Source organism: Toxotes jaculatrix, chromosome 5, assembly GCF_017976425.1.
Source record: "Toxotes jaculatrix isolate fToxJac2 chromosome 5, fToxJac2.pri, whole genome shotgun sequence".
NCBI classification, from domain to species: Eukaryota; Metazoa; Chordata; class Actinopteri; family Toxotidae; genus Toxotes; species Toxotes jaculatrix.
The window spans coordinates 16,137,912-16,163,525 of record NC_054398.1 but is presented as its reverse complement, the minus strand read 5'-3'; the positions used below and the strand labels follow the sequence as shown (position 1 = coordinate 16,163,525).

Genomic DNA, 25,614 nt, shown 5'->3' with positions numbered 1-25,614 from the left:
AATGAATATTAAAAGAATAATCAAAAACAAATCTTTACATTAATCGATAATGAAAATAGTCATTAGCTGCCCTACATCTTGCTTTGGTGGGTCTGTACCACCTGATTTGGGCAATATGTTGTTCTTGAACGCATTCATCTTTTTATTTTCATGTGTAATCATTTCCCGGCTAATTGCTGTTTCTATGATATGTCCTCTGAAAAAAAGATAACTCACTAAAGCCACATACAGTACGTTCTCATAAAGACTGCCCGCACAAACAGCAGATTTGTCGGTTTGTTGTTGTAAATAAATGTGACATGAGAAAAAGGAAGTATATACAATATTCAACAACATTTATGAATGACACAGTTAATCTCAGCGACTGATTCAACGCCATCTGATTTTCAAGGACTAACTCACTTCACAGCTCCCCACCACAGTAGGCGGTAATAGTCCAAAGTGTCAACAGGGCCTCTGAAACCTAAAACCTGAGCCTGGTTGACAAAATAGTGGCAAAAGACCAGTCCTGCGAGGGCCAGACATAAGATGTGGGCTTGTTGGTTAAACACAAATGAAGTTTCTTAAACCCCAAATAGTTCCTCCTTCTCCTCCTGCTCCAAGCACCAACAGGAACAGGTTGTGTCTGCTGTGTTCAGCACCCTATGATCCTCAGCCTTGTAGCACGTGACTGTGTGAGAACACAAACACGTGTGTGTGTGTATGCAAAAACACTAATCAGTGCATGTTCACTGCTCAGTGTCCCCTCAGTGTGTTCATCAATCTCAAAGCTAACAGAACAAGTGCGTCCGCAAAGGGCTGCCAAAACACAGAAGACAGCTAATAAAAGATGGCATTCATTCTTATCCAGTACTTATTCACATGCCTGCGCACAGCAAAATGTCAAACCTCTCAGTCAGAGAAAAAAAAAAAAAAGTCTGTTATTTTAATACACTACAAGATGGAAACAGTGAAACCAGACAGCAGTTTCAAAACGGTGTTGATGCACAGCTATTATTGATGTAACTCAATGAATAAAGGCAGAAACGGAAAGATACAGCAATGGAAAATACCATTATGTTAGACTTGGGGTAACTGCATGCTGGAAAAACAAATGAGCACAAGTCCAGTCAAACAGATCATTTCCACCTTGCATCAGTAGCGAATAACCAACACAATCCATTAGCATAACTCATAACACGGCACACTTAAGTGGCATGGGAAATTCATGTAATGGGATATTATAATGTCTCACCAAACTACAAACTAAGCACTTCCACTATTTCAAAGTCCTTGCTTGAGAGCACAAGATTCAATCAGTGAATTTCAATGGAGAGTGGAAGCACCACTTGCTATTCAGCCTTCATATCAGTCAGTCAGCCTCAATCTGAGTCCTTCCTCCTCCTCCTCCTCTTCCTCCTCCTCCTGCAGCCACAATGGCAAGCTTGTATTTGCAGTGATAGTGTATGCGCATTACCAGTAAGAAGCGTACAGGGACAGCAAATGTGTGCATGTGTGTGTGCATGCCAGACAACATCATAGGCAGCCTGTGGAATGTGTGACACGTTTCAATCAGTGCCTGGGACGATATGTTCGAGCAAGGGCTCTTCAGGCTCATCAAGATTAGCCATTTTGATTTTTGAGAGCTCCATCTCTGTCTGTCTGTCTGTCTCTCTCTCTCTCTCTCCAGTCACCACCTGGGAGTGTGCTGAGTTCCTCCTTATCCCTCCATTATGCTGTACTCACTAGTGGGACTTTCCCCTGCCTTTAAGACCCACAGAAAGCTATGTTGTGACCTCAGATCACCCCCACACCCTGAGAAATCAACTACTCAGCCCCACTTCCAGAGACAAGAAGACGGACAGACCATCTGAGAGAACGCCAAGAAGGTGGAAGGACTGACCACTCCTGTTTAATGCACAGCAGAAAGGAAGTGTAATACTCTTAAGTCGTGACTTATAGACAGAGTCTGTAATGAAGCCGTGCACAAACACTCACATAAATACTTTCTCTTTCACTTGCTTAACCCTGCTCTAAACTTAAAAAACAAAACAAAAAAAAAAAAAACACGCCAGCTTCTGTGCAGCAGCCTTTCACATGCTGTGAGAAAGATGCTGCTGGAAGCAATAATGTCACTTTACATCTCATTCCTGCACTGCACACTGCCAGGGCAGCATATGCATGGAGTGGAGACAGTTGTTGTCAATTTGGACTTAATGCATCATCACATTAATATTTGAGGTAAATTTTGGATTAATGCTGCAGTGGACAGCATGAGCTTTGAGCTGTGTATACATACCTGAGGCAGACTAGTGTTTCTAGAAAAATTCAGTCTTTGTGAAAAGTTAAGAAGCTCGGGCTATGAGCCAGCCGAATGAGAATTTAAATTTACCATCACGGTCGTAAATTTTACTGCTTCACCTGTGGTTTCAATTACTTACAGACACAAAAACGACAGGCTGCGCATCATGTATGCCCCACCAAAAATATGATCAGTGTTTACACTACAAGCAATAAATCCACTGAACAAAGCAACCGATAATTCTTCTGCCTCACCTTACAGTCAAGTCAAATCGACTCGATAGTTCCAACAGAGCGAGCGTGCACCCAGACAAAGAACTGGTTGCTGAGAGGCACAGAACAAGATCATAACCCCTTAAAATGTCAATCCCTCCAGCCCCCCCTCCTACCACAGCGGCCAGTACCTCTTTTCGACAGAGTGCCACAAGCAGACAGCTGTGACAGGCCGAGGCCTTACCAAAGCAGAGGGTTCCTGACTTTCTGTTGATTTGAAGGAGATGCCAAAGAAAGCGGAGAATTATCCACAGTATGCCGTGGATATAAATTACACGCTTAGCAGCCTGTGTTTCAAGCAGGGAAGCAAAGATGTAAGAAATATACAGAAGAGACATAAAGAACTGCTTATTATCTGAATCTGAATGTTCTGATCCCACGTGAGATAAACAGACCAACGTGCTGAAACCAGCTGGTGTTTCCTATTTGAGCTTGTGCTGAGTTGTGTGAACACACAACATCTTTAGATGATTTCTGCTGTAAATATGATGGTGGATTGGCTTCATCTGCACAGATTATTGACATCACCTACAGATATGTGATAATTGGGGGGATATACGTTTTTTTTTTTACATCTAAGCCCAAGGGATGTTTACAGTTTGATATATAAACACACACACACACACACACAGAGCCACATATAGGTAAGCTAAGCAGATATGCAGTACTTCATGTTCTCTTGTCAACCTGATTACTTCATTTTGGTACCATGGGAAAAACAAAACAAAACAAAACAAAAAAAAAAACAGGAAAAAGGCATTTACTGCAAAGCACTGCACAATGTCACGCTGGCTAGATCACCTGTAGCTTTAAACAAGCATCTCAAATGTACAGAAATATCAAGGAAATAATGGTATGTAGCTGAAACTCTGCTTCAATCACAGAGCAGTCACGTGTTTTACAATTAGCCCTGAAAATTCCAACTTCATTATCTCCACAGAAACTCCAGTAAAAAAGGAAATACTAGAAGAGATTGTTTTGACACCTGTTATATCTCAGTTTCTACATCTCACAATACCCGTATTGTACACTGTGGCACCACTAGTGGATTGATCCTGTGTGTGGGTGCTTGCATAGTTATGCATGTACATTCAAGTAGGTGGAAGGGCCAATATCACATAACCTTATTCTTAATTTAGTATCTGAAGAAAAAGACATTAAAACCGATAACCCTGTTGGATCCTGAAGTATTCTGGCTATTCCACAAGAATGCAATGGTGATCTAATCACCACTTCTGTGCTAGTTATCAATTACCACAAATAATAAGAGGGTAGAGCTCTTCCTTTAGTCAGCTGACCCCACACTCAAAAAATAAATAAATAAATTAGACATAAAGTTAGTCACCTTTCCTGCCACCTACATTATACTATATGTGTAAAATTAGCTTGAGTTGCGACACTAATGTCTGAATATGGAATTAACTAATTCCTCTTTGATGGCAAAACAGTCTTGTTTGCAAAATACTGTAGTTATGAGTGGGTATGAGTATTCAAGTCAAATTCCTTGTCTGTGTTCACATGCTCGGCCAGTAAAGCTGACAGAACACAAAGTTGTAGCCATGACAGTACAAAATGCTTCAAATATGGATGTTGCTGCAAAGAAGCTACAAATTCTGATGGATGCTTCACAACCCGGCAGCACTGAAGATCGACACAACAGGGACGTTTGTGCCTGATGTGATGAAAGTCTCTCCAAGCGTTCCTGATATATCAGATTCAAAAGAATGGGACAGACGAACAGACGGACAACCCGAAAACTTATTGCCTTCAGCCACAGCTGGCACTGACGCAGAGGCATAAAAACTTGCACAAAAAGAGGAGAGCAGGACAGAATGCACTGCTCACTGTAGTCATCTGGCATTTGTAAACCTACTGAAGGAAGGTACAAATGACCCTGAATTGAGAAACAGGCCCCCAAGCGCTTACTGCAGTTTACTGTGGTCAGTTCAGCTCAAGGAACAACGATTAGCTATCGAAATGAAACTCCTGCTAACTGCAACAGCCAGTTTTATCTGACACCCGAGCTGTGCCTGTCGAGGATACTTGACAAGAGCCCAAGTCACCAATTGATGGAGACTGCAAAAGAAGTGCAGATATTATGAATCTGATCCATTATTTATTCCCATTACCCAAGGCCAGGATGGACAATTATCCTTGTGAGAGGTTAATGGATCCAAGCTCTGCAAAGATTTGCGATATAAACTTTTACATTGGCTTCTTGGATGAAAAAATAAATCTTGGGCTAAGTAACTTTGTCTGATGCGTGTTCTCAAAACTGGCCTCAAGTACACCCACAGAGAGGGCATTCAATGGGCGTGGGTGCATTGTGGAGGAAAGATGCATCATACTCAGACAAGTAACAGCTACTGACATTTGATTATGTTGTAATGACGGATGATACATGTATGCAAGTGTTTGCCCTTTATGGTTCAAAGGGTTTACACCAAAAAAAAAAAAGGGTTTTAGAATCAACAGAGCTGGTTAGATTAAGTGATTGATTGATCTGGCACTGTACAGCCCATGGTCTGATTTATTTCAAAGACCGTTTTTGTTATTCACTATATACACTTTTAAGTGGCCAGTTTAGGCCAATTAAGCTCCTGATAGAAGTTCTTAATTACAGGGTTTTTAGGAGATTGCCAAAAAAGATGTAACATAGTATGCCTTTTTTTTTAAATTATTGATCGTTGTATAATTTCTGATGTGACAGCTGGAGTAATCTGCGCGGTACAAAGTCAGCAGCTTATCCAGCTCTTTGTGGATTTGCTGAGCATATGTTTGGAATAACATTTAGTCACTGATGTGGCATTAACCAGGCACTGTTTAGCTGTGGAACAAACCCCAAAACAACTGTTAAGAGTGCAGGTTCAAATTCAAGTTTTTTTTTTATGGCTGTGCAGTGCTTTTTCAGACCCTCAACCCAATTTCAAAGTGTTCAAATTTTTATTAAATCCAGCCCCATTATTTATACTATTTCTGGTTGACATTTTCAATGTTCAGTTCTCATTTTCAATATTTCTGGCTGACATTTTCAATGTCAACCTGGAAGCTCGTTCAGTGGGTACTTCAAGGAGTGTTTGCTGCCACCAGAAATTTGGGACCTGTAGTGATAAACTGCACTTGCTGTTACAACTACCAACCACAGGCACCACTAAATCAACCAAGACTGAAACCTTCAGGATTATAACTTTAAGGTACTAAAATGTTCACAAAAGCACAGCAATTACAGAGAATGATGATTTATTTTAAAACATATTAATTTATTTATTTATTGTTTAAGTCCTTAAGTTTAAGTTATCAGCTTCTTGGAAATCCCCAGCAAACCCATCTACATATCCATGTAGACCTCACATGGGGCTTTCTCTAATGTAGGGAAAGTATGAAATGTCGGTGGTGGGGGGCACACATAAGTCTATGACTGTGAAGTGTGTGGAAGAGGTATAAAAAAACGTGGGAGGAACAAAGCGGCACTGTAAATAATCAGAGCAGACCTCCACCAAAATTAATACTAATCTGAATGTACGAGCAACAGTATGACTGGTAACAGACAGTGACGTCAAAATAGGTTCCCTGCAAATCTTCATAAGATAAATATAGTCCAGAAAACAACTCTACTTCACTTCCCTCTTGAGTCATCTCAGATCTCTTCTTCATCTCACCGGAGAGGAAACAGCAAAGATGGAGGAAATATTACTATGGCTGAAAGAAAAGGCAAATTGACTTCCCAATGTTTTGATGAGATGCACTGTTATCTTATGGAGAAAAGATGAAAGTAAGGGCAGTGACAGTGACAAACAGCAGAGCATTTGTTTTCTCTGCTTAAGAAAATGAATAACGCGGAAAGCAAGTTGAACAGCGCTGCTGCTCTACTTTTTTCAGGTGTAGTGTCTAACCTGCATTTTCTTTCTAATATCTTCTTCAACCAAAATAAACCGAGACAAAATGGAGATACACCGAGTTTCCAACAAATGCAGCTGGGTTTTGCAGAGAAAAGGAGGCCTGACCTCTTTTTCTGAATGAATGAAAATGACCTACACTGTGGGCCTGGATGAATCTAAATTGAGTCACCAAGGGTATCCTGTGCAACAGTGTTCTGTTTGATTTAGAAACTGCTCCCTTGCTGATTCGAGGCAGGACAGGGGATGGCTGTGCCCACCGGGCCTTGTGGCGAGATTGTTACAATGGCTGATGTCTCCAGCAGCCCGCCTGCTCCCAGACTGAGCACCAGACAAGCGAAGCAACACAAATGCAATTAGGTGCCAGAGACGCAGACACACACATGGGTGTACAACACATACACACACACACACACAGGCTATGGCTGTCACAGAGGATGTCTTCTTGGCAAAACATAACATCCAACTCCTGTTGCTGCTTGTGTCACATTTGGATGACGGCTGAGAAAATTCTTTGTCAAACACACAACCTGTGGTTTCTCTTTCTTTCTGAGGATGTCACACCCTCAGCCTCGATCACAGCACCTTCTCATCGGTGAAGACAGTTCAATCTTGGACATTGTGTGTAACTGAAAAACAAGAATGCCGGGCAAACACGGTTGATAAGTCACTGTTTTAATCCAAGAAGCACGCCCTCAAAACACCAAGCTTTGGTTGTCATAAAATGTTCCACAGAAACATTTTCCGTTGCAAAACTTTAGAGTTAACGGGAAATTCAACTGCCATTGTGACGCCATAATCACTCGCAATCTATGGTACAATAATGTAAAAAATTCAGGTCTGACGTCTCCTGGGGGAATACTTATACTTCCTCATTATACATTTTATAATAATAATAATAATCCTTCCTCATTTAATTCAGCCTCAAACCCTTGAAATTAATCATAAAGGTGTTAATCCGCACATATGCTATCAAAGTTCATGCAGTTCAAATTTGGCAAAAGAAAATGTTTGTAATAATCAAACAGCATTTAATCCAATGGCTTTCAGTTGTGTGTTAAACCAACAGGTCCTGGTTTCAGCATCTGGATTCAACAACTTGATTTTTTTGTGTCAGTGTCAGATAAAAGGACTACACTGAGCCCTGACAGGTTTATTCCTAGTTTTAGATATCAGACAGCAATGCTGACTGTTAGATACTACCTTAAAGAAAACTGTCTGTGTTCCATGTTAATGGGGAAGCCCCTCAATTCTCTCTTTATAATTCATGTCACTTCCTTTTGTGTTTGTTTATTTAAAAAAAAACTGCGTTCATTAGCACAGCGTTAAGGGTGAAAGAGGACCGTGTTTGTTGGAGGGTGCTTGATTGACAGGTGTCTCAGCCGTTGACAGTCAGCCAGGGTGGTTGCCACTTCTTCTTCCCACCTCAGCCTCGTCAATGTTTCTTTACTGTGATTCAAATTAGGATTTTCTAGCTTCAGTAAATTCCAAAGTTGACATGGCTAAGGTCCAGTCTTCCAAATATCTCCTCAGAAACCTACAGGTCTATAGTTCCCTAAAGGCTACGGTTACAAGCCACAGCCTCCAACAATTCAGACATCAACATCAGACAAACAGAAACACAATCTCTAACCTTGCGGATAAACACTGTTAAGTCTAGGTTTTCTATAAAAATGTTCATAAATCATGGTTAAATGCTTTCTGCAGTCAGCGTATTATAGCACATATGTGGTTGCAGCCTCTTTCACAGCATGAAAGGGAATACTAGTGTAAGGATTTGTTAAAGCTTAATGGTACAAGTTACTACTTAATTTGTCTGTGATTTGGGGGGACAGCTCATACTTCCATTCACACACAAATTCCAACATCTAGGCCTGTGTACAGACTCACATGTGACCTCAGTGCAGTGACTCTGGGAGGGTGACCAGTAACCCCTCCACCCTCCCCTAATTTGATGTATGCATGAGAGGAGCCCCTCTGGCTGGCTCCATGGCCTCTAGCTGACCTCCCTCCGCCTGTAGACAGAACACTTAACATTGCTTCCCCACCTGTAGAGATGTCTGAGGAACAGGGCCCACTTCAAAGCCCTGCAGTGATTGGGCCGTGATTACCATGGGCACTTGACTCATTTCATCTCCTCTGAAGGACTAAACTTTGGGGGAATCAGGCATGGAGACATGGAATTCTTTTGAAAGGAAACAGCAGATTTAAGCCCCCTTTGCAGGTGCTTTTCAGGGGTCCAGATGATTTATTTTGATGGTTCTTTTAGATCCCTGCCCAATGATACCAGTGGAAAAACACAATATTACTGCTCGGAGCCCTGTTGCAAAATGTGAAGAAATGTAAAGTGAGAGAATGTTTTGATTAAGCAATCTTTTTTCTCTTTTCTTGTTTTTTTTAAACAGTGAAAGCTTATGAGGGTAATTTCTCTGCTGAGGTTTTTGAAGTAGGTAGCGCACAATCGGCACAGATGTTTGCAAAGGAATGTCATTTTGTATCAGTCGAAAAGCAGTTTGATAAAACGGCACCGCTACAGTAACATGAAAGCCCAACTGAGTTCAACAACAACCGTCATCTCTGCTCTGCTTTTCTGTAGCAAAATGCCAGTGACAGGAACAGAATTCACTGTGGTTACTGATCAGGTGCCAAGCGCCCTCTCCCCAGTGCCCTGCTGCACTGAAGCCCTCTATGGAGCTGGCATGGCCTGGCTTGGCCTGGCAGCCACGGGCCCTGCTTTGTAGCTTTGCCCCGTCTATTCGAGCTGTCTCCAAATCAGACTCGACTACTGTCAGCTGCTCGTCTCAAAAACCTGAGTAAAGAATTTAGATAGGGGTAATAGGTGGCTGAATAAGTTGTAAAGTTAAGCCAGCAAACAAGCTGATTTGATGTAAATCATCAGCTTACACATGACCCAGAGGAAATTGTGGCAGACTTTATTTCACTAGTGTTGTACCCAGCTCAAATATAAGCTGATATTAGTGATAGATTAAAGGTTTTATCATGTAGGTCTTTGTCAGGGGATATAAATGTGCTTTTGAAAATACCATAGCGATGAATTAGTGCCCTCACCATCTTTACAGACAGGCACAGTTGGGAGATATTGTGAACCAGGCCAACAATAAAAGAAACGTATGTGGCCACCAGAATTTAAACCAGACAGTGGTATCTGCAGTTATTGTACAGCTTCCTATGTTTTAGAATTAACAGAGACTGCTGAGATTTACCATATGAAACATGTAGCTGTTATGTATTTCCTCATCATCTACATGTAAACCCATCTGGCCCAAAATACACTGTGATGATTAATATTCCATGTCTGTAGAAAGAACTATAGCCTTAAAGGCTTCATAGCCTCAAGAAGCTAATGGGCTATTTGTTATAAGACAAGCTAGCATCACAAAATTCACTCATCTGTTTCAGATTATATAGCTACTATAGAATCAGAATCACAAAGGTCTGTGACTAAGCATACAGATTCAAGATACACATCCATGTTTACAGCATTAAACTGTGAGACTCCGGCTAACGTCTCATCCCAAACCGTCGATGAGATCTGTGGCCTCGATGTATTCGCCTTCGACCTAAAATAAAGGTATTCGCACGGAACCTGAAGTTGAATGCATCGAGGCACGTACTCGCATAAAGGCAGGTGCACCTGTCTGCAGTGGCAGCCCATTGTGTTCACTATCAAATGAGCCATGAATCGGCCCGTCGCGCTGTATGTGACGAGGGGGGGGGGGAACATAAATAAACAAAAGCAGGTCTGTCTCTTACCGTTCTCTTTTCAGTCATTACTCCCCATCGTAACGTTTTCGGTCCAGACCTCTGACGAACCGTTAATTCCTATCAGGCCGTCTCACTCTCTCCCTCTCCCTCTCGCTCATCCCCATGTCATATTTCTCCGCTGCAGCAGAACAAAGCCACGCCTCCTCCGACAGCGCCGTGACGTCAGCCGGTGAGGAGCGTTGGCACACGCCCTCGGATTCACGTCCGGCCAGGAGCCGCGAGAGGCCGCTGTGTCTGAGCAAAAACAAGACACTTCACTTAAATTAAGCCACTTGGTGCTTAGCAAATAAAAAAGGGCAATATTAGGGAAACAAATACTCCCGGTGACTGAGTTTCAAACCGCAATGAACGTTAAGATAGCTATGGATAACATAATAAGATAGTAGCAATTATAAATGACAATATTCTTCCGCCATGCAACGTAGTTCTTCAAAAATAGTTCATAAAACAAGCAGAAGTAGGCTGTAAATTATGTTTTCTGTTTGTTTTGTTAAATCGTTTTGAGATTAAAGTTTTCTCTTTAGTCGAGAAAAAAAAATCCAGGTACCTGCAATCAATATCTGAAATACATATTACTACACAAAACACTACTGGTTTTACAACTGACTGTTACATTATTCTCCTGTCAACATAAAACGTTTACCATGGTTCCCTCACACACATTCACATTACATCCTTTTATTTTATTTTTTTATACAATTATTTTTTAGAATTCTTAACCTGTCTTTCCAGATGTGGGCCTTTATTTATGATGGATAAATCAGTGACTGATGCTTCATAGATCAGTTATAAGCCATTAGATCGGTTTTATAATAACAACAACGTTTGGGTTGCCAGGTTATGAATAATCTTCCTCCTGCATGGCACTTTACCAGGACTTAAATTCGTTAGGAAGACCCCCTCAAGTCAGTATAGAGCTGCGGACTTGTTGAAAGGACAACCTACAAATTCTGCAGCAGTATTTCAAGGTGGTTATAAATATCGAGATTTTACCTTATTACAGTCGCAGGTGAGTCAGGTGTTATTGGAACCGTTAATGTTTTTTTTTTAAATCAGAGGGCTAAACATTGGCATCAAAAGCTTTGTAAACAAAGTTAAATGTTTTGGGTAAATTATATTTGGTGTTATGATTTAAGAAAGTTACACAGAAAACTCTGTCTATCTGTCTATCTATCTATCTATCTGTGGTGACACAGAAACTGGGTGTTCTCTCTTTTTCTTCTTAGGATCATTTACTAAATGCTGACCGCAGTCCACGCTCATTGTCCAGTGCTTCACTTGAACGAACTGGTCCAGCAAGTTATTTCAGGGCTGGTGTCTCAGAGCCCCATATCGATCTGCCAGCGTACCTGCTGCACGGACGCTGCGTCTTTTGGAGGCAGCTCTGACCGTTTGCTGTTTTCCTCCCTTCCAGACAAAGTCCTCGGGCATAGCCATGAGGTCCGTCACCGCGTTCCTGATCTTTCTCTGCTGTGTCGGATTTATAGCATGCAAACCCTCGCCGCCCTGTCCGAGAGGACAGTTTTTGCTGAAGAACCAGTGTGTCCTCTGCCATCCCACCTGCTCTGAGTGCGACGGGCATGAGCTGTTTGAATGCACTACCTGTGGAGTTGGTGAGTAAGATTTCCTATGTGCGTACTTCAAGCTAAAATAATGGATGCATCTCATAAGGGAAAAGGCGAATTGATATTTTAATCATATAACAATTTACAATACGATGCATTTATTGAATGGTCCAAGAGGGGGTTTAAAAAGTTATGTTTTTATATAGTTTCTAGGATAACAAATAAATCATCACCGGATGAACAGGCGTCAACGAAGTCAAACAATATTTTGACAAATTTCACGTCTGTATATCTCCTTTTTTTCTTGCCATTAAATAGTTTACCACAGGCCGATATAATTTTCCTTTTTTTTTTGGCCCACCAAATTCCAGATTAACACAAAACCATGTCACAGACTCATTAATCCAGTTGAAAGGGAGGTGGAATTTTTATGTTGTTGTGTAAACGCTTTAGAGGAGGACCATTCAGCTCTGGTTTACCATTTACTCTTAAACAATCAAGAGACTGGCTGTAGAACTTGTTGATTTTTTTTTTTTTTTTTTTTTTTGTCACAGGGGCACTTTTGAAATAGGTAAGAAATGAAGGTGTGATCATTCTTCTCCTGAGTTTTCACAGTGTAATCTGATCATGTCAGAATGGGGCCTTTGTTAATCAGAGGGAAAGGGGAAAATATCCCCTCGGGCTGGAAGTATTACTGTTGCAGTTCACTGGGCTTAACCTGCAAAACCTGCAAGTCTCTCTCTCTCTTTCCCTCACACACATCCCTTTCTTTGTATATATGCATTTTGACATTGCCACAGTCATGTATTTCTACTACTTGCTGACTGTATCTCAGTGTACATTGCAGATGTTGTTTGTTGTGTGTAGTACACAGTGGGTAGCATTTGAACCTGGCGTGAAAGTCTGTACCCCATTCTTCATGCTCTGTGGTTTGTTGTCATGTAGAAGCCAAATTTCTCTGTGCGTGCTGTGGTTATGTCTCTGGGAAGTGGAAGGGTTAGAAAGGCAGCAGCAGCAACAGCTTGTGGCCCTTCTCCTCCCTGTCTCACACATCTTCTGTGCAGCGCTGAGCAGATGAGACAATGCTGTAACTCATCTGCTTCCGGAGATGCCTCAGGTGTCACAGCTAGGCTAGTGGCAGGTGGCAGAATATTAATCATCAAGGCCAACACAAGAGTCTGTCTCTGCCCATAGCTCTGATCTCTCATCTGCCTCTGATTGCCCTTGTTTACATTAGTTGGAGCATCATCAGTCAGTGATCTCATACGGTGATCTGTCATTTGCAGGCCTACAGTCAACATGCTGGGCTGCAGCCATCAGTTTATGATGTTCAACATGCATTTTCTGTCTTTGTCAAGGTTGCATGGGCAATGAATTGTTGCATGAATCCTCCGTTTCCTATGCTGAGCCACATGACATCTATCTCTTTTCCAGCATACAAATTTGATCTCTGCAATATGTGTTAATGCTGTAATCTGCTGTGGGCCCTGAACTTTCACACAGTTGGCAGCATGTCCTTTCATCTTTTCTTCATCCCATGTAATCGTCGGGCCCATTTGGCTCTACCTCTGTATCTATTATGAGAAGCTCATTGATTTTCACTCCCAGAAGAGTCAAGATTTTTGGAAAAGCAGTTTCCTGGCAGGAGTTCCATATGGCTAGTGGCATCTTTATCAGTGGAGAAAATAGAGTAGGCTCTATGTTAACAAGTCCTTTGTGCCCTCCTCCTCCTCATCAGATGAAGATGGACAGGAACGTTTCCTCCACCAAGGTCGCTGTCGGACACACTGCCCCCGGGGACTCTATCCTGACAGGGGTCACTATGCCTGCCTGCCCTGCATAGCCAATTGTGAACTCTGCACAGATGGCAACATATGTGCCAAATGTCGGGAACACTACAAACTCCAGAATGGGGTCTGCCAAACGGCGTCCTGTGACATAGGTAAATGTAAAGCAGAGTTTGTGAGCAAGCTGTTACTTAGGAGAAAGACACTGTGGCTCATTATGATGGGTGTCTGTGTTTCAGGGCAGGTGCAGGACCCTGATACAGGGGAGTGCATCAACTGTGAGGTGGGCTGCAAAGCATGTTCCACAGGTAAGTGCTTCCTGTATCATGCTAACATCACCACACAGTTTCATGTCTAATGTAACAAGTATCAACAAACCCTGGAGATAATGGTGCACAGTGCAGTTTGGTTTCCCACATGAATTCTAATTAATCACCTTTTCTGACTTGTACACAGAAGACCCTGAAATCTGCAACAGCTGTATTGAAGGTTACTTTCTGTGAGTGTTTTTTTCTTGTTTTATTATTCTGCCTTCCCATATTGTCTGCTATTTTATCAAAAATAATTCTCAAGTATTATTTTAGACACCTAACATTTAATACTAAGTCTGCAACCAGCAGTTTCAGTTATTCTGAATAATCTATTACATTCTCAGTCAACTGACAAATTGGTTGGTTTATAAAATGCCCAAGTGCAATTTCCCAGAGCCCCAGCTGACATATACAAAATGCTTGTTTTTCTGACCAATACTCCAAACCCAAGCACATCTAGGTTACAATCATAGAAGACCAAGAAAACCAGCACACATTCATATCAGGGAGGCTGGAATCAGCATTTTAGCTTAGAAAATTGACTTACAATTAACAAATCATCAATATTGTTGTAGATTGTTTGTCAGTTGACTGATTGTCTCTATTCAGTACAGTTAATGTAGTGTTTTTCTAGCACTTTTACATTATGGACATTAAATACGCTGCCAAGAAATAATTAACCTCAAAATTACCTTGCGATTGTTTTTATTTGCATTTGCCATTGTCATGCTAGATAAAGACTTGGGTAATTCAACAAGCAGGATGTTGGGTGATATACTATGCCTTTCCATAAATTGTTTTTCAGAATTTGGTTTGTTATTCTTCACGCTACAAAAAGCTACATTTCACCTGCATTTCTGTTTACACCAGCTTATCACTCGGACCCAGCGTGTAACACAGGTTACAGAGCTAGAACAGACCTCCAATTGTGTACCTCTCCCTTGAGTTTAGGCCCACTGGTATTGTGTGAGTCAGGTTACCTTCCATTTTGAGTCATACACTGTTACCTGAGCCTTGGTTTGAGATCTGAACAGTGGTCTGCCTCTTAACAGAGAGTGTTTTTTTTTTTTTTTTTGTTATGTGTGAGGAGAAGAGAAAAGAAAAACAGAGAGCAAGTCTAAGTGGAAAGCATAGCCAGAAGACGGTGTGATTATATAGGGTGCACCATCTTGACTTCTCTGACTGCTCGTGTGAATCACAGCAGAGGAGGGTTGAAGGAAAATCCACCGCTTCACTGCACTCGCCTCCTTTTACTGCTGTTACACAGGTGCAGTGAGATACTCAGTCTTCTTCTGAGAATCTGCTTGTGTAACTTTTACTTTAATAGTTACGGTTTGAGAGAACGTCAGGTCATCACAATAATTTCTGTGGCTGCGGTACTTATTACATCTACCGAGAGAGGCAAACACCAATACAAGAAACCCAATAGAGCATGGGCTGCTCATGCACGGCAGGAAGAGCCTGACTGTGATAGATTGTGACAGTTTCTTATAGAAATTCCATTCTTTGAGGTTTTACTTGTAGTAATGAAAAATGGTAGAGTTAGACAGCTTTGGCATAACTGTGAATCTGTGGGGCCAGTGTTACACTCACATAAAACACAGCCTATTGAAAAGAGTCACAGCATGATGGATGCTTGGTATTTATTGACATTTACCTCCCTCTCCAAGGAACTAAGCTCAGCTAAAACAAAAAAAAATTGCTGCGATGTGATTTATTCTCAGTATGGTTTATACTGTCAATTCACTCAAGCTTTCTTAACTTTAGGCTCTACCTACAGCACATGTTCACCTTTTCCTAACTGATTCAGCGAGTAAAAGCCCTAAACAAAAGTTGCTTTGGAAATGCTGATGTGCTCTCCTGGAATGGATAGTCTAATATTTGCACAGAGGGATTCTTAAACATCCCGCAGATTCTTAAGTAGCGTACTGTTTCCAGGCCAGCTGCTATTGTGAGTGAGTTGATGGATGCTGTGTGGCGCCTCCAGCTGTTCCCCCTCAAACAACCACCACATCTTAGAACCAAATCCTCAGCAACGCAGTAGGAAGTGCAGCTTGGGCTGTCAGTGGTCAGATTCTCTCATATAGGAAGATGACAGAGGAGGCAGCAGAAGATGATGAACTATAAAAGTTAGGGGCATACTGCTGTTTAGCCTTTTTCATTTAAAACGGTAAATGTTCAAAGTAGGAGTCATTCTGGCTTTTATGTTTTATGTGTGACATCTTTGCAACTCAATATCTCAGCTGCTTCAGGCTAGATTTTTTTTTAGGACAGCCGTCTCATGTTTAATAGCTCAGTTAAGCCCCGAGGGACTGATAGGACAGGTTAATGACAGAAATCTCCCCATGCCTCTGGGCTACAAATAAAACACCAATTAATTTTCTGCCTTAAGAACAGAATAGAAGCACGATAAGCTTTAAGAAAAGCAGCCTACATTATTTTTTCATCTCTGTTTGCTCATCCTTACGGATGTTTGATTGAGAGCACCTTTTGGGCCGAAGTGTGCATTCAAGTCAACAATACCGCTGCAGGTGTGCTGTGGACTGACGCAGTGCATGTTGGGATTGCCTCTTGCATGTGGTGTGTTTTGTCTTTTCTCTGGTTTCAGTTGATCTAGCCTCAGAGTCATCCATCTGGGCAGAGGCTGCCTGCAGCAACAGCGTCCTTCTTTCACTGTAAAGCTTTGAAAGTGCTATTAAATCACTATAGTCTTCATGAGGCCTTTGATATTTCAGCAGCTTTGTTCTGTGTGTTTGCTTTACAAAACAAAAAAAGAGCCTCATTTTGTTTAATAGCTGTGACAGCCAGTTTAAGCCAACACGTTATTGACCGATTTCACACACGTTGACCATACCCAGTTTTATACAAATGGTTTGCTAAATCTTATGGATTATCAATAAATATTTTTGAATCCTATTTGATTTCAGTATTGAGTTCACCTTTCCCTTTGCAGTTTCAGACACCAGTGTCGCAGGCACTGCCCCCAAAGCACCTATGAGGACTGGGGCAGGGGTGTGTGTCTGTCCTGTCCAGCACCATGCACAGACTGCAGGAGTAACACACGCTGCCTTGCCTGCCAGCCTGGTTACTTCCTCAATGGTACCAGTAGCAATGACTAATCTTTTCTTTATTTCTTTTGTTCACTGCTGATTTGCCACAGCATTCAGATGACCATTTTGTCCTACGTAGTATTAGTAGAGTTTGTGTTTTATGGACTCTTAAATCACTGTGTATGCAAGAGTAATCAATCATTCTTGTTAAAGACAAGTGATGGCGCTCTGAGTCTTCATTTGGATTGCAAATCATGTCCGTGTCAGCAAATCTGTAACATGAGATATGCAAATGTATGGTTCATGCAAACAAGGAATTAGTATGATGTTAGGTTGTGTTCTTCATGAGCATCGGAGTAAGAGCTTTGAGATTCTAAATAAAACATTTAGCTGTTTAAAAAAAAATAGCAAGCACACTTCAAACACACTATCGAAAATGATTTTAACATGTTCAGGCACGTGTTTTCATTGGCATGTAATTGTACATTGTGTCAGGCGGGATCTATCATGGACAATCAGCCTCTATCTTCTCTATCCACAACATCCAGTTTCAAAAGACTTAGGTGATTGAATTTGTGCCTGGGCAGTCGGATGGAATTTGGAGAGGGAGAGATCCTGGAAGGGTAGACAGAGGAGAAGGATTTCAACAGTTTTGAAATAAATGAAGAGATGAGCAGATACTTTCTGAAACCACATCAAATCTTTTTAAAAATACAGGTTAGAAAGACAGTATCATAATAAAATAGACATTATCGACCATATTGTGTCTACTAGGTTTTTTAAGACGACTATTTGCTCATACAGATGAAGTGCTATACTGGAAGATAATGTAATTTCCCTCTGTGTCTTGCTCTACCCTGTCAGGAGGTGAGTGTATTAAACAGTGTCCACAGCAAACTTTCAGTGACTCCAGTGGGTGGCGCTGCCAGCCTTGTCACAGTTCATGCCAGACATGTCACGGACCTCGATCGACAGACTGTGAACTTTGTCTTGGTGGGAACCCTTCTCTACATGGACAGTGCCCTTTGGTTAACTGCCCATTGGGACAATACTTTGACGGTATGAGTAACAACGATTTATTTATTTATTTTTTAGCTCATGTTAATTTTTATAAAAACAGAAAATGAACATTTCCTTTTCCTTTTCAGTGAAGTAAATTTATGGGCTTGTGAGCAAAATGCGATTTACTGTATTTTAGTAAAGTACAGTAAAACAATTTGAGCAAAGTACAGAGTTGCAAACATGGTGACAGTGGAGTTAGCGATTATACTGAGTAACGTGATACTTGACTGGTTAATTCCCTGATGGAAATAATTGCTTTTCTCCAATGGGAGGTCAGAGCAGAGGTCAGCACGGTGTCCCAGGTATTTGGAGGGATTCAATATCTTGCTCAAGGACATTTTAGCGTGGTGGATGCTAGCTGCTGAGACAGAGGCTTGAACACCGCTGAAGGACCTCTAGGTTCAAGGACAATCTCCTTCTCATTGTGTCACCCTGCCACACATGTACTGCGTCACCTTTCACTCAAGAGCCGTTTTATCGGAGCAATTTCTGAAGGCTCCTCTGTCTCAAGCACTGGGCTCTTCACCTGCTTCCCTATTTGGTGTCTGTGTCAACAGCACTGGAGTACAGTAGTCTATTGTTAACAAGCATACAGGGTTTCCAGGCCAGTCATTTACATTTCTGCCTAACTGATTTGATTATTTACATCCTTGTGTGGAGCAGTCAGTCTTGCATTCATTGTCAGGAGCACTTGTCATTGAGCCGCGTATTTTTTTACACTACTAAGTAAAAACAACTATTTTCAGTTGATTTTTTTTAACCTCAAAACATTTTGTTGCATTTAAAGAGTAACCAAGTTCTGCATTTACAATGCAGTATGTTTTTATTGCCACAAACATGTAGTTTTAGCAATATGATATCTATATTTTTTCCTACTTCAGGTCAGCATCAAGCCCTGCACTGTACTCTATCAGCGCTGAGACACCAAACACCTTATTATTCATCACTTCCCATTATTTGTGACTCAGAAACACTATGCTTACAGATTATTGTGCTTCCCTCTAGCGGTGAAGGGAGGTAAAACAGAAAGTTATGAACTCTGCATTCAGTTTTAACAGGATTTAACAGAATCTGTGTTCTTAATAATTCCAGGGAAATATGGTGAATGTCACACTTGTGATGCATCCTGTAAGACCTGCTTTGGCCCTCAACCACTAGATTGCTCTTCTTGCTTCAAAGGTACAAATATTTACCATCAGTCATGCCAGCAGATTGAGTCACTCTCTCAGATCTTACTGTTAATTGCGTGTGTGCATTTGTGTGTCACAGGATATTTCCTGGACCAGGATAGTTCTTGTGTAATGCAGTGTCCATCCGGCTCCTATGCAAACTCTGCCACTCAGCTGTGTGAGGACTGCTCACCAAACTGTGAGGCCTGCATGGGCACCAGTGATAACTGCATCAGCTGTTCCAAAGGCAGCTATAAACTTTTTCTCCACCACGGGAGATGCTGGTCAAATTGCCCTGAGTAAGAAGCTGGCCAACCTAAACAGTGGAAAGAAGAAAAAGCTGTGTTTACTGTATGTCCCTCTTTATGTCTTATCAACTGTCTCCTGATTTTACTTTCAGAGGTTTCTTTGAGACAGCTGAGGGTTCATGTGAAACCTGTGACAGCTCCTGTCTGACATGTGATGGGACCAAGTCCCAATGTCTGTCCTGTGCTGACGGCCACTACTTAGAGGGTGGTACGTGTAGACTCAACTGTTCACTGCGGACATACCCTGCAGATGATGGTACCTGCAGACGCTGTCCTCCCCACTGTGACATTTGCTCAGATGACAGGACCTGCTTCAGTGAGTTATCGGCTTTGTGGGCAACTAAGCTTTAAAAGGAAATTTATCCCTAACTGATGACATTTCAAAATGAATAGTGAAAAATTGCATCGCATTCTGAAATCTCTTGTTACAACTTTACTAACCCGTCGTCCATATCATTTCAGAATGTAGTTTCCTCTACATGATGCTGAATGGTGCGTGTAAAGCTAGCTGTCCCATGGGCTATTATGAGGATATGGAGGAGGGCCGTTGTGGTCAGTGCCATCCTACCTGTGCCAGCTGTTCAGGGCCCTTAGCAGATGACTGTGAGACGTGCTCAACGTTTAGCCCAAAACTCTACAAGGGTACATGCTCAAAGGACTGCGTCACTGGTACTTACTATGAAACTGAAGCTATGGAATGTCAAGGTGAGCCTCTGGATTAGATGTTTAAGCACTGGTGAATGTGCATTGATCATAACACAACGCAGAAAAAAAAAAAATTCACAATAAGAGAACTACCCTCAATTACCAGTTATTAGATACACCTAGCTAAAGTAATAAAGCCATTAACGTTCGGTTTTTATTGAAGCTGTTTTAGAGAGGTGTTGGTTCATTTTAATGATTGTTTTGGAGGATGTAGTTTGTGGTGCTGCAGCCTCCAAAATGATCAGACATTTGAATCAACACATCTCTATATCAGCTGCAAACAAAACTGAACATTATAACCTTTAGGAAGACAAGATTTATTGCAGGATTTTTGTATTAGACTACATTAGTTATAGCCAGATGTTTAAAAAAAAACACCTGTGGTCCTGGTATGTCCCTAATAAACTAATAAAGTGAGAAAATAGCATAAAAAGAAATATAATTGCGTAAAGAATATAAAATCAAAGCAATTCAAATCAAACTTTGTGTACAGCACTTTTCATACTGGTTATTTCAAGTGCTTTACAGGTAACTGACAAGCTAATAGACTAAAGAAATATAAACTCTAAGTGGAGACTAATAAACACAACTGAAGATTAATGCACATCTGTGCATACAGAGGTTTTAACAGCCAGTTTTGTGATTTGTGCATCCTATGAAAACAAAGGCCCAAGTGACTTAAATCTTAATTCTCACTTTAGCAATAACTGGGACATCCCGGGACCAACGATGTGCTACCGTATAAGTGTACAGCTGGACTTTTGATAAAGGCATTTACAATTGTATGACAGAACGCACATAATGCAGGAAGTACTAAATCCACAGTACCTATAACCGCAACAGCGTCACTTCTCGTTCCAGCTTAGTGATGATTAAACAGTGTTTATTTAAGTATTTATTTAAAATGATAATCATTCACAGGGTGGTGATTACACCCTCTTTTGTAAATGTAGAGGTATCACATTTCACTGACGCAGTCTGACTTGTTTGATTATGTGCAGAGTGCCACCAGACGTGCATGAGCTGTTCCGGCCCAGATGCAAACCAGTGCACTCAGTGCGAGAAGGGACTCGTGTTGGATCCAAACACATTGTTGTGTGGGGTGACAGGTGACACAGACTGCCCACCGGGGTCCTACCTACACGATGACCAGTTCACCTGCATGGGTTGCCACCGGCACTGTTACTCTTGCGAGGGGCCGGGGAACGATGAATGCCAGACATGTGCCGTCCCCAGATACCTTCATAGTGAGCATTTTCTATCAGTGTTCAACTGCATACACAGAGGTGGCTCAGGGAGGGAAGTATACAAAAATCAGCAGAGAAGATGATTTTATATTATTGTGCAACCACACAAGAAAGTAAAACTGCATATCTCCAAACTATCAGCTTTTGGTAACAGTCTTATTTTTAACCTTGATAACTAATGGAATATGAGCCATAGATTTTCTCTACTCGTGTTTGCAGTTTACGCCCAAAGTTCACCATGAAAACTGGCTGCACAGTGATGGCTTTCCTGAGAATATTTTGCAATTTCAGTGGCACCCACTTAACAACAACAGCTGGATATATTGACAATGGGAGTAGACGTGTAAGGCCAAATTTACATTTTCTTGATTACTTGGAAATTTGCATTTGAAAGAAACGTAGTCCTTTAAATTTAAAATTTTGTAGCCTTCAGGATGTATTTTAAAGGAAAAACTGTTGTTATTGAAGTGTAAGCAATGAAATGAGTCGAGGTGCCAGTCAGTTGAGTTGAAGATTTACTAATTATGTGATTACTATTAATAGAACTATTTTTGCCAGGAACATTATCAACCAACAGGAATGTTTGCCCTGTGGGGTTTGAACCAAGAACTTTCTCACTTTGAGGCAACAGTGCAAGTTAAAAAAAAAAGAAAAACAAAAAGTGAGTTTATGGACATCTGATCAGTTAAGGGATCTAAAATTCTAACTATATTTTTTTACTTTTTGCATTAAAAAGAGGCTCATGAGAACATAGATGATAGATGTGTGGTATTAGTTGGGTGCCAGGAAATGTCTGGAATGAAAGGAGAGAAAAATAAAGAAGTTTAATGGAACGCATGAATGGGTACTCATAAATTGTCAGTTGAGCTTTGTGTCTGTGTGCTGTTTTCCAGACAGCACCTGTGTGAGCGAGTGTCCAGCTGGTACATACAACACACGGCAAGAAGCAGACGGAAAGGAGCTGGGATTCTGTTTGCCTTGTGACCACGTCTGTTCCATGTGCACTGGGGCATCGCCTAGAGATTGCCTCACTTGTTCTCCAGGATACCTGCGCCTTCTTGAACTCTGTGTCACCCATTGTCCCTCAGGGTACAAAGATGAAAGCTCCGTCATAGGATTGGAAATCTTTGTGGTGCAACGTAACCTTTGTTAATCGCCTGTTGACTTTCTCTCCACCCTTTATTCTGTCATTCAAAAAAATGCACACAGCACTTCTGTTATCAATCCTATATAACAATATTGCAATTTGTTATTATTTCTGCAAAAGAGGTTGTATTTGTTGCCCCTTGATATGACTTTGTAGCTGATGTTGGATCATTTTAAAGTTTACTGATAATTACCATTTTTAATTTAGAGTTTTAGTTTTGAGTGTCTGCAGGAATCAAAAATCTATGTTACACTGATAACTTCATGCATTTCCTCAGGTATTACAAAGAAGGGTCTCGCTGTGAGAAATGTGACCAGTCCTGTGAGCTGTGTACGGGACCAGGACCTGAGTCCTGCAGGGCCTGTCCACCACCTCTTCTGGAGCTGAAAGGCACCAAGCTGTGTGTTGAACGCTGCCCACCCCGCTTCTATCGAGTCAATGACATCTGCCAACAGTGCCACACCAGCTGTCTGACCTGCACAGGTACAGCTTTTCTACAGAATCAGAATTTGTTTTGTTTTGATATCAGTGAGCATCTGCCTAATATCCTCCTACAGTCCATATCTTGCCAGCAGTGCTCATTCATTTTCACTTTGCGTAAGCTGTCAGACTATGTGTATTTATGGTGTGTTTGCAGATGCCTCGCCTCAGAGCTGCCTGACGTGTGACTGGGGCAGCACTCTAAAGGACAAAGTCTGCTATCCACGTTGTGAGGAGGGGCTGTACTTTTCAGATGAGGTGTGATCTGAGCTACAAGTCATGTACCCTATTCCTTTAATTATTATAATATTAATAAAAGACGAAAGTATTTCCCTCTTAATTTCATCTAATACAAAGCGAAAATTGTTCACACAGATTTTTCAAGTAATCGGTGCTCTATACATACACTATACACTATACATCATAAAAGTGGATGTAGAGTGGTTGATATATCTATAAATGAGAACTTTATGATGTTCATTACATGCACTTCAAACATAAGATTTTTTTTTTTTTTTTAAGTAAATAATTAAAGGCCCTGACAACAGACAGTTGTTTCTCCATTCAGCTTGTTAATGTATGGGAAGTGGAATAGTTTAGTTTTGGTAATTTTACATTTTACGTTTGCATATTTGTGCTTTTGCCTGGGCTCTTTACAGTAGTTTGAAGTTTAGGATTCAGCTGGAAAAAATGGGATGTCACATACTTTGTGCACCAATCAGGACGTGGAAATATTAGATGAAAGTTGAGGTGTTAAAGCAAATCTGCTTTATCAGGATAAAATGGGTGTTAAATCTTTAATGAAATAATAACTAAAGATCTTACTTCCAAACTTTACCTTGGGTTGTTGCTTAGTTTGTAAAGAAAATTTAACACTATAAACTAATACTTAAGATTGGAAATCAAATTTTCAAGGGTTTTTTTTTTTTTTTTTACCTCATGTAGCAATTGTCTACAACAAGCAATACAAAGTGCAGAAAGATGCTACAACTCAGAAAAACAGTTGTCAATAAAAGGCACATTTGTAAATAATAAGTTGTCTCTCTCTGCTCCAACAGTCCATATTGCTGACTTACCTAATGTCTACACCTGTTTTTCTTTTAGTAGTGCAAAACAATAATATGTGAAATTGTGCCATTGCAGGAAACCTGTGACCCATGTGACAGCTCATGTAGACATTGTACCGGCCCCAGACCTGACCAGTGTCTGACTTGTCACCATGGTTCTGCTCTCCATGCTGTGGAGAACCGCTGCACCCGCTGCTGTCAGGCAGGGGGGAATGATACTGACTGCTGTGTTTGTGACAGCCGCTCAGGTAGAGATCATCCTATCATAGGAAACGTAGGATTATTTGGATGCAACAATCTACTAAAGGCATTTTTTTCCTTCTAGCTCTGTGTGTGGAGGCCCCCCAACCCAAGTCAGGGGACGACCAGGTAACAGACCTGAACATGTCATCCAGAGCTCTAAATCACACCTCAGCTGCCTTACCTATTTCCCTGCTGCTGGCACTGGGGTTGGCTCTGGCTGTATTTGCTTTGGTCAAAGCTTATTCAAGGAAAAGGCTTTGCTGGAGCCAAAGCTATGAAAGACTGAGTGGCAGTGCCAATATCAACATGCCCCACGGCGTGCCTGAGCCGGACAGCGGAGATGAGGTGGACGTGGTGTACACAAGTAGAGGTGGATCCGTCTATCGACGCTACAGCTTCATTCAAGAACAGGACACTGATGCAGACCAGGGTGTGGATGAAAGCACTTGTCTCAATCAGTCTTAGATACATCCAAATCAGAGCTTACAGTAACTGAGGAATGTATTGTGGATGCCCACAATATAAAGACTGACAGGTGAATTCAAAGAAGCATAGTTAATGTTTAGAAGAGAATGTAGTGGTGTGTTTCTCTATGAGTTCTGGTTATTTTATTCTACAAAGTGCCTGTACCTTTATAATGCACATTCTTAGATTGAAGCATTTGTGACTGAAAAAGAAAGAAAGAAAGAAATACATATATTTGTGCATATGTATGTATAGGACTTTTTCTTTTTTTACTTGATATTAAAGAGGTATTTGTGTAATAGTGAAATTACCACGTGTAACTGAAATCTGCATGATTTGTTGTAAACAGAAATTCAAATGAAATAAATTCTGCCAAACAGCCTCAGTACACTTTAAATACTGGCTACATTACTGTGTAATTCCGACAATATCTGCTCTCATGTCTATATTCTATTGCCCTTACGTTTATATTTTGCTCGTTTACATCTTTTATTGCTCTTTTATGGCTTAAACTGTGACCTGATTTCGTACCATACATGTAAATGTACTGGTATGACAATAAAAGTTCCTTGATCCTTGATCCTTGAACCTTACTGTAACTTCACACTATAGTCTCATAAAATGATATATAAAATGAGATTGCACCAATATCACGTGCAACACACATGAACAACAACTCATGAACAATACTCGATTTAAAAAAGTCACTTGTCATCGTGTAAAGACAGGCTCAACCTAATTTGTTGTTTGAGATGTGTCTGCAAACAAATGCA

General features: G+C 41.1%; 2 protein-coding genes across 3 annotated transcripts in view; one reads left to right on the top strand and one right to left on the bottom strand.

Moving 5' to 3' along the window:
* otud7a (OTU deubiquitinase 7A) overlaps positions 1-10,353 on the bottom strand; it is a 37,974-nt gene extending 27,621 nt beyond the window's left edge. Inside the window, exon 1 of one of the 2 annotated variants that reach the window (XM_041039131.1) lies at positions 10,224-10,353. The gene's annotated coding sequence lies outside the window, so the exon portion shown is untranslated. The remainder of the gene's footprint in view (positions 1-10,223) is intronic. The other variant, XM_041039133.1, reaches the window with a different exon arrangement.
* A 1,317-nt stretch (positions 10,354-11,670) lies between these two features.
* On the top strand, positions 11,671-25,411 carry LOC121181970 (proprotein convertase subtilisin/kexin type 5). Its single transcript, XM_041038215.1, has 16 exons — positions 11,671-11,848; positions 13,539-13,742; positions 13,827-13,895; positions 14,044-14,086; positions 16,852-16,997; positions 17,813-18,007; positions 19,103-19,189; positions 19,280-19,478; positions 19,580-19,803; positions 19,950-20,192; positions 21,194-21,439; positions 22,333-22,528; positions 22,864-23,069; positions 23,224-23,324; positions 24,210-24,381; positions 24,459-25,411. The coding sequence occupies exons 1-16, from the start codon at positions 11,671-11,673 to the stop codon at positions 24,839-24,841; spliced, it is 2,892 nt and encodes a 963-aa protein (XP_040894149.1). The 3' UTR covers positions 24,842-25,411.
* The last annotated feature ends 203 nt before the right edge of the window (positions 25,412-25,614 follow it).